This window comes from Papilio polytes, unplaced genomic scaffold, assembly GCF_000836215.1.
Source record: "Papilio polytes unplaced genomic scaffold, Ppol_1.0 DF822178.1, whole genome shotgun sequence".
In the NCBI taxonomy this organism is placed as follows: Eukaryota; Metazoa; Arthropoda; class Insecta; order Lepidoptera; family Papilionidae; genus Papilio; species Papilio polytes.
Window position 1 is genome coordinate 5,288,112 of NW_013527026.1, and position 10,354 is coordinate 5,298,465.

A 10,354-nucleotide genomic window follows, 5' to 3' on the forward strand; every position below is an offset into this window, starting at 1 on the left:
ATATCTCTATAAGAAGAAACGTTTTTAAAAAAATGCTTATTTTTATTCTATTATTAACGATATTCATATTGTATTTACATATTTTGTTCAAAATTTAAGACGAGCATTTTAGGACTAGTATTGTCTAATGTAATATGATATTGACGTATTGATTCAAAGCACACAACATACGATCAGTTCTAACCTTTAGGCCCAACTTTAGTCCCTCTTACTTCCCACCCTTTTTCTTATAAGAAAAGGATGGGAGGGAACGTGGATTTAATGCTGGAAGAGACGCATAGGAAGGAGAAATAACCTCTTTATGTGCGTTTCCTGCCTAGATTAAGGGTAGGCAACGCATCCGCTATCGAAAATATCTATGAACAGCGGTTGCTTTGCAATATTAGCGTATTCAGGTAGCCATTTGCTCGTTTCCCACCGTATGATATAAAAAAAATCTAACAGATTTAACTGAAAAGTCGAACTCTTTAATAAAAACAGTGCGTTTGTAGGAAAAAAATACCTGAACATTTCAACTCTTTAGTTAGAACTGACCGTATGTAGTGGGATTACCAATTGCAATATTTTAAGACTTAACGTAAGTTTCTTGTCAGTCACATTCACAGTTATTCTCCTGTTTGGAATGGTTTCAAGCGCAAAATACCGCAAGCCAAAGATCAAATACCCAAAAGATACGTTATTCTGGGTAACAGATTTCTTGGTTAAAGGATGTAGGAATTTTCTGGATGATTGTCCCATACATTTCAGGTGAGTTAATTGACACGTAAGTTGCCAATTCTGGCGAGATTATTATCAAATCGTATCATACTAATATTATAAATGCAAAAGTTTAGATGGATGGATGTTTGTTAGAGTTTTTAGCCTGAACTGCTGAACGGATTATGATGAAATTTGGTATAGATGTAGAGGATAGTCTGCAAGAATATATGAACTACTAACCTTTGCTTAAAATTCTGGATGGAGTCGCGGGTGAAAGTAAGGGGAATTATAATTACATGATATACTTTAACAATAATACGTTTGTAATGTTAATAATAACAATTATAAAATATTTTCAGTATTGTAAAAAATAAAAATTAAGTCTTGATTGATGTTATGAACTTCAACGTGGTTATGTTACACAATAAATATGAATTACCACACTGCTTTCAGTACAAGTAATTTATCATTTATTGGTGACTAGATGTTGCCCGCGACGTCATCCACGAAAAAACAATTGCCTATAATATGCATATCTGCGTCAGCTACCCTTCAGAGAAAGTTCGGCCAAAATCGTCCTAGCAGTTTCAGAGATTACCCGGAACAAACTAGGCTTGCGGACAGACAGACATTTTTTAAATGCTTTTTTCGTTATCAGCAACGCAAATACATCATATTCCCGGAATCTGGAAATTTTCTTTTGATATTACAGACAGACACTCCAATTTTATTACGTGTATAGAAATGTAGATAGCATTTCGCAAGCCTACGCAAAATGTTTTCATAACCATGATTTGTCAAAAATCGGAACCAATCATTAGTCACGGTATAAAAGGGTTGAGATATGTATAAGCCAAATATTTAAGCAATGTATTTTTTTTATCTTTAGACTATTTTTTTCAGATATCAACACATTTGTGCTATAAATTACAATGGTGAATATAAAGATTTCAGTGACTTTTGTCGCATGCACTATGAAAATTGTAACACATGGCGAAGTACGTATACCTAAATAAATAAACAAAGAAATCGATATTCACACTCAAAGGTCAATTTTGTTGCAGACTGGAGAGTATTCAAGCGTGAGAGATGTTAAAATATAAGAAACAGACCATGGAGATAAAAACAAATAATGTATTAAATGCCAAACTTAGTGAAAAATTCGACATCTATGAGAAATTTCAACGAGATCTATTGTTCCGTTTTTTTTTTTATTCCTAATATAAGGTGGCAAACGAGCAAGCGGCCACCTGAATCCATCGAAATGGAGAGCGACCGCTGCCCATAAACATCCGCAATTGCAGATGCGTTGACTACCCTTAATTGACGCAGGAGTAAACGCACATAAAAGGGGACATTTCCCCTTCCCTTGCGTCTCCTCCACCGTCAAATCCACTTTTCCTTCCTATCCTTTCCTCTTAAGAAAAGGATGGAAAGGAAAAGGGACTAAAATCAAGCCGTTCTATATATCCGAAATTTTTATCCATCTGAACTTTCGAATTTATAATATTAACTAGCTGTTTCGTGCGGCTTCATCCGCATGAAGTTATGAAAATGTTAAAATTGCAAATATCAAAATTACGGTTACCATAATAACCTTGCTTCCTTAATGTTGGCAGCTTGTAGTTTATGGTCCCTTTCCTACATGATTTTTTTTTCAATTTATTTACCCCCTAAGTTTATTAGTGTGTAAATGTATTGCCTAAAGCGTGTCGTAAGTGTAGAGCTTTTTATTAAAGCAAGGATTATACAAAAATATGCTGTAATTGCTGACTTCTTAGGCAACAAAGTAGTATGTGTTTACGCTTTATTATATTAGTAAATAAATAAATAAATTGGTTTTAATTGATAGTAACAAACATTGTGTAATTTTATATTTAAATATTATTAAATATCTGTTTCCAAAAATCTTTTGATCATTTGATAGTTTAATTTTATTACTTCAAAATTTAAAAAAAATATATGCAAACTTTAACACCACTTTAGTAAAGCCACGTATACGTATTATTTTAGTAAATAATTAATTAAATATTCTTTTCTCTATATAATTTTAATATGACCTTTGTTATCAAGTTTTCACTTGAATCGTTAACAAAGGGCATTTCGCCGTAGCGCATAATTCAACAGACGAATTTGTGACGAACAAGCTCCCTTGAGCACGATTCGCATAATATCGTACCATCTTCTGAAAATCTTACTAAATTAATCTCAAAGGTTGATTCTGCAATGTATTGTTCAAAATACTTAACAGTCTCGTTGAATTTACTTAAACATTTTGCAACATATCTACACTATTATAATAAAGCGTAAACACACACTTCTTTGTTGCCTAAGATGTCAGCAATTACAGCATATTTTGGAATAATTCTTTTTTTAATAAAAAGCCCCACACTTGCTTCACGTTTTAGGCTATATATTTCCACGCCATGAAACTTAGGGGGCAAATAATTTAGATAAAAACCCTAATGTGGAAAGATACCATAAGTTGCTGCCATCTTCAAGGAAGCAAGGTTGTCATCATGTCATGTCATTTTGACATTTGTCATCGATAATTTGACAAATGTAAACAATAAAATAAAATTTTCACAATTTCATGCGGATGAAGTCGCACGGGAAAAGCTAGTCTATACTAAAATTATAAAGGAAGATTTGTATTTTTGTATGTATTAAAAAAACTAAAAAAGTACTGGGCCGATTTAACAAATTCTTTCACCATTAAACAGCTATTTTCATTATAAAAAGATAAATATGTTGAAGCAAATAGGGTCTTATTACCTACAATGATATCTTACAAATATGCGAAAGATTAAATTATTGTTAGCATTTGTACCATAAACTGCTTAACGGATCTCAATGAAATTTAACACATAGACTACCTTTTTAATTAAATTCTACGCGGATGGAGTCGCGGGCGAAAGCAAATAACGAATAAACTCTTACCGGAACGATTTCAACAATTTTTTTATACCACGTAAAAAAGTCGCTGTTCATAGCTAGTATAAAATCTAAACTACTACTAAATACTAACATTATAAATGCGAAAGTTTAGATAGGTGGATGTTAGAGTTTGTAGCCTAAATGGCTGAACGAATGTCGATGAAATTTGTTGAAATGAAATGATGAAATTTGGCATAGACGTAGAGGATAGTTAGGAAGAACACATAGGGTACTCAGTTTTGTTTTTTTTCAATTCCACGCTGACGGAGTCGCGAGCGTAAGCTAGTATATCTATACTTTGATACATGAACATAATTTAAATCAAAGTTTTGTTTATAAATGTAGAAATTAATCTCAATAAAGGTTAAATATTTAATCATTTTCCCCTATACTTTGATATTCATGCTTTCGTATTGAGGAACATTTAATTAAACTCTCCTGATATACCTTCAAAGGATATTAATATTTGTGGTAAAACGTTTGCTTAATACTAATACACTGTTATTAAATATGTGTGGGATATGAACACGGATATGACGAGTGTTGCTCTGCGGTATTGTCCGCGTATTTTAAATGATTTATTTACAACTTCTTTACTTTTTCTTATAAAAGCTTGCAAATGACGACTTGATAGATAATGATAAAGGACTTTTTCCCTGCATTATCCCATTCTTTTTTTTATATATTATAAGGTGGCGAACGAGCAAGCGGCCACCTGAATCCGCCAAAATGGCAGAGTGACCGCTGCCCATAGACATTCACAATAGCGGATGCGTTGCCTACCATTTGTGTCTGTAGATCCAATATTTTATTAATTGTAAAATAAACGGACAAGCAAAACTATTGTTATCTCACTCTAACACAACGGGTTAAAAAAGGAAGATACGTTTATATTTTAATAAAGTACAGTCAGCTACAAAAATGTGTATACATTTACAAAACTTTAGAAACTTGTATCGGTTTTTGGGATCAAAATTGTTTCACTATTCTGTCATATTTCGGAAGCATAAAGACAAACACGCACATATATGTTTTTGAAACAGTAAACATACAACTTTCTATAGCTTGGTAAATATATATTTATGCAGCTGATTGTACATGTCATATCTATGCATATTATTCGATTTTAATCATTTTACTCGCGCATATTTTCTATCCAATTTAACGCGCTGGTTAATTGGATTTACGGTGGTGTAAGATAAATAATGAATGATGAATTTAATCTTATGGATCTTTGATGTCTGAAATAAATGATTATTATTATTATTATTATTATTTAATTTATACCAATACTAGCTGTTCTCGTGCGATTTCATTACAATAAAATTATTTTATTGCTTACATATGTCGATTGCAAATGTCAAAATGACATGTCATGACAAAACTTGGCAATCTTGCTTCCTTGTTGGCAGCAACTTATGGTCTCTTTCCCACATTAGGGTTTCTATCCAAAATATTTACCCTCTAAGTTTAATGGCGTGAAAATATATACCATAAAACATGACGTAAGTGTAAGGCTTTTTATTAAAAAAATAATTATTCAAAAATATGCTGTAATTGGCATCTTAGGCAACAAAGAAGTGTGTGTTGACGCTTTATTATAAGAGTATAGACAGTTCACTCTTGAAATTATTAGACGAATATTCTTCCATTACCCGACTGATGGGTCATATTTCACCCCAGTGAGATGTACGTAGATTTGTGTGTATATATATTTAATTGTTATCTGTAGACTAAACGGCTAAACTAAAAATTTTAATGAATGAATAATTCGAAACGTATACTTCACTTAAGTAACACGTTTTTTTTTAAGTTTATGTTAATAAATATTTTATCTTCTTTTGAGCGGGCGTACACCTTTGACTAAATGTTCGCACAACTGTTGTGTGAATGTTGATTGTCGATTATTTCGCAGTCAATTCAACTGTTTCGTTACACAACTAAAAATCGAGGAGCGTGTACCTTTCCATATAAGCTCCTAGGAATTAAAGCGAGACTAAACAGTCAGATATGGTCAATAATTTGTTTAAAATTCGACATTTTTATATTTTTTTTAAATACAATAATTTAGTTGTATCCTTGTTATTTTTTTTAAATAATCCGGCATTATTTTCAAAGAATAATATCATACCATTCAGATACGAAGTTAAGTTATAACTCTATAGTTACGACTTCCCGGCCAAGGATACTTAACGTTTTGAAAGCTTTTACAACTTCTAATTAATTGAATCACGTTATAAGTCTGCGCGGAGCTTTACGTCTATAAGGATACTTTAAAGTTCGAGTTTCTTACGACCAAATACTGAAACGAAACATAAATACTTCGTAAGGGCCGCTTACAATCTGATAGATTTCAAAATTAAGGACTATGGAGTTTAAGGGCGGGCGTACACCTTTGACTAGACTGTAGCACAAAAGTTGTGCGATTTTCAATTGTTTTGTAGCCAATTTAAACAGAGACTAAACAGTTGAGCGAAAATTTAGTTTCGGGTCTGTTCACACTATAAGCATGGCCTCATCATTTAAGACGCTGGTTAATATTTTAATGACGTTTCAGTATTCGTTCCGTTTGATATTACATTTGAGAGGTTTAAATAATAATATTTTTTCATGCATATGTTTTTATCTTTGAATGTATTTGTTGTATGTTTTGAGGCAATTTAAACGATTAATTGCGACTTAAACGATTAAAGTTATTTTGACGAAAGAGGTGAAGTCATACAGCGTCGGGTTTTTGTTTTTTAATTGACAAATAATTGTTTTAAATTGCATCTCCCAAGTAGAGTTGGCGACAGATACCGGCCGTAAAAATTAAGATTTATAAATACGTGATTGTAAAAAGGCCAGAAAGACGATGATTTTAAATTATTCAATTTACAAAATTGAACACATTTTCATGATAAATAACAACGAAATATTGCTAAGGAATCTTTTTTGTTTCGTGTCATCCTAACGAAAGGAGCCGACGCGGTAATAAAAAAGTTATTAAGGAAGCTGTCAGACCCTACTTCGGACAACGAATTCGTTGCGATGTCATTATTAGAAACACTTTTTTTTGTTATACTTGTATCAACTACTTGGAGTCTCTTCATTTGTGTCATTTCCTTTATTTCATACTTCTTCTATGTGTTTTTCTTTGTATTGATTTAAATTTATTCCTTTACTAGCTTTTGCTCGTGACTCCGTCCGCGAGGTATAAAAAAAAACAAAAGTAATAGCCTATGTGTTATTCCAGACTATGCTCTACATTTATGCCAAATTTTATCGAGATCCATTAAGCTATGTAGGCTACAAGCTCTAACAAACATCCGTCTAAAATTTCGCATTTATAATATTCGAAATAACATTTATATTACGAATTTCGATTAAATTTGTCATAGATGCAGTGCATAATCTGGAAGAACACATAAGCTACTGACTTTTGTTTTTTTTAATTCCACGCAGACGAACCCGCGGGTTAAAAATATTTAATCCATAAAATCGACAAGATTCTCTCGAGATCGAAATTACGTTATTTAAACGAAATTACGACGAATCCAAATGGACAAGGAAAATACCGGAATTGCAGCTCATTAGTAAAACAACGGTCACAATTTAGTCGTAATACGCGACCATTAATGCCTTGTCTAAATAAATTGTATGTTAACACGACAAACGTTACGCGAACGCATCATGAGTACCGTTTGTTTGCTGTAATGAGGCAATGAAACCTACGATTGAAACGTTTCATTTGCACTAAAACTATTTCTACGTTGCTTTTATTGCCGCATACACAATTAACCAAATAAATATGTAAATATTTGGGTATTACTGTAGTATGAAATACCATTAAGAAACGTTTTGTAAAATTTTCATAGGTTCTTATACGTAGTTAAAATTTTTATTCAAATTGTACATTATAATATCAATTTTATAAACATCTTGTACACTGCGACAGATAAATAAAATAAAAATTCAAAAGCTTTTTATTTCCACTTCAAATGGTTTACTATTTTAAAAGTATTACTTATGGTAAACTCTCGTACGATATTCGGTTTAAAAGCATAATACTGTCGTTTTATTTATCTAAAGTAAGAAATGTTAGAAAGACTACACTAGCACTACACTAGCTTTTGCTTGTAACTCCCTCGAAACGGAATTTTAAAAAGACTTACCTTAGACTGTGTTCTATATGACTTCAACTTGATTGAGTAGAGTTACGTCGAGTTATTCTAAATATTTCTAATAACAAATATTCAACCATCTAAACTTTCACATTTATAAAAGGCATGCAAGTTTGGTATACGAAAAGAAACAAAATAAGGTTCGAAAAGCCCGAAGCGCAACTGTGAAATGTCTTCTAGACGAAGAATTTCAATATCCTTAGACGACGGTCACTGGATTTTATTAAACACTCGACCTTCCAAAGTAAAATTGTTTACATAATGCACTGAACAGGTAAATGACGCCCGCATTGGAACATAAAGAAAATTAAATTCAAAATTCAGTTTGAACGACGTGACTAAAAAGGGGAGACTTTTATATTTCAAAGGTTTCTGTATTAAAATTGCTGTAGTATTTTCATCATAACAAATTATAAATAAACTTTCATCTTACTAATATTATAAATATGAAAGTTTAGATGGATGTTTGTTAGAGTTTGTAGCCTAAACTGCTGAAGGATCTCGATGAAAATAGGTAAATAGTAGAGTATAGTCTGAAAAAACACTTAGATTTTATAATTCCATGCGAAAGGAGTCGCATGTGAAAGCTAGTATATAATTACAATTCGCTGTTACCTTTTCCAATCTCATCCAATCCTGTATTCAGCTAAATTTAGTCCCTAGCCGAGGCTATTAAGGGAGCCAACTAACTCATGTTAACGTCGTACTTAGTGGCTTTTGTGCTCAGACTCCGCCACAAACAGACTGACTCATCTGACTGTTAGGAATGTTTAGAGCGGGCCTACACCTTTGACTAAAATATGCGAATGTCGATTGTTTTGCAGCCAATGCTGGTGTAATTAAGCACATTTAAAAATCGATTAGTGTGCTCACCATATTAGCTCATTGGAATCAAACCGTGACTTGACGTGTCGAAGGTGTGCTTGCGCTCTTATTATCTATGCAGTAATTTAGTGTATTCAATCATTGCTTGTTTCCGATGTGAAATTGTAAAACAAAATCATGTTCGTTCGGATCAAACTGTCACAATCCATCATCCGTGTGTTGTGATATACAGCTGAGCACACAGTAACAGATAATATAAATGTAATATTTTAAATCTTACGAATTAAATAACACGAAACGTAAAGTGTAATACAATTTCATTGTTTATTTAACACTAGCTTTTGCGCGCAACTTCGACCGTGGAAAATTATTGAAAAAGGCTATAGACTTTGTTACTAGCAAGTAAACTTGTATGAAGTTACTTAATATTATTATTGTATATATTTCCTCTTTAACATTAGTATAGACTGTAAATGAAAATCTACCATTAGGACTTTTTAAGTAGATTTTAAACAACATTATCTGAAAATCTAAGTAATTTAATCTGACTAATAATATAATTGCAAAGGTTTAGATGGATGGATGTGTGTTAGGGTTTGTAGCCTAAACGGCTGAACGGATCTTGATGAAACTTGGCATAGATGTAGAGGATAGTCTGGAAGAACACATAGACTACTTGCATTTTGTTTATTCCACGCGGACGGAGTCGCAGGCGAAAGCTAGTATCATAATTATTTACTCATTATTCATTCGATGTTACATTTATCACTGAAGAAACAACAAATCCTAGAACAAAATACTCTTGACTTTGACAAATGAACTATCGGAACATAAATATTCTCTATTCGACAGGAATCCATCAAATGTATTCACAATTCAATGTTACCGAATAAATGCTTACTGATGGTTTTCACTCCAGAAACACGAATACGAAAAACGTTGTTATCTCTTTTTCTAAAGGAGAAAGACAGGGATGTTAATATATTGATCTGCGAGAGCTAATTAAAGCAGTAAAAATAATTTGAAAAATGTAAAGAGTTGAAGATAATCTCATTATTAGCTAGTGTTCATATCTTTTAGGGTTTTACTTCTAAAAAAATATACAGTAAAAAAGTGAATAACAGAAGCATTGGCGTAGGAAAAGGTTAAATAGATATAAAAAACTTTAAATTATAGTAATGTAGGAAACTGTCCTCCCTCCATCATCAGACTTAGACTAGATCGTCTTTTGTCAGCGCAAAACGGAACGGAAAAATCATTTGAAGTTCAAATGTTTTTGTGTTTTCACTGTCTAAAGACTTACAAAACATATTGTTAATACAATTTTTGTGAAGATTATGAGACAATAAATATCTTTTTGTAGATGTTTCGGCAGTGAAAACTCACTCAGGAAACACATTGTTAGTAGAATTCTATGAATAATGTTGTCATTTTTTTATCAGATAACAATAAAGGGCCATCAAAATTGATTGACATTAATATGGACATAACGTACGTCATTTACGTTTTTTGATAATCGTAAATGGATGACAGATTGTTGATAAAATAATCGAAATAATAACTGAACTGTGATTTTTGCTACAGATTGTTATAATTAGGATTCGATTTGTCGTCACGTAAGTATAAGGTTCGCCATTGACGGATACGTCACGGATTACATCATCGTCATCACACTAGTACAAATATCTTGACATTTTTATAGCATAAGGTGATATGTTTGCAAGCAGCCT

General features: G+C 32.2%; 1 protein-coding gene across 1 annotated transcript; it reads left to right on the forward strand.

Moving 5' to 3' along the window:
- Positions 1–622: 622 nt before the first annotated feature.
- Positions 623–1,795, forward strand: LOC106106447. Its single transcript, XM_013287026.1, has 3 exons — positions 623–747; positions 1,603–1,697; positions 1,764–1,795. Exons 1-3 carry the CDS (start codon positions 623–625, stop codon positions 1,793–1,795), a joined length of 252 nt encoding a protein of 83 aa, XP_013142480.1.
- Positions 1,796–10,354: the final 8,559 nt, after the last annotated feature.

Excerpts from the sequence above, each read along its gene's own strand:
- LOC106106447 (XM_013287026.1), top strand. The coding sequence starts at position 623 with ATGGTTTCAAGCGCAAAATACCGCAAGCCAAAGATCAAATACCCAAAA. Across the intron at positions 748-1,602 it reads GATTGTCCCATACATTTCAG|ATATCAACACATTTGTGCTA; the intron begins GTGAGTTAATTG and ends TATTTTTTTCAG. Across the intron at positions 1,698-1,763 it reads AAATTGTAACACATGGCGAA|ACTGGAGAGTATTCAAGCGT; the intron begins GTACGTATACCT and ends ATTTTGTTGCAG.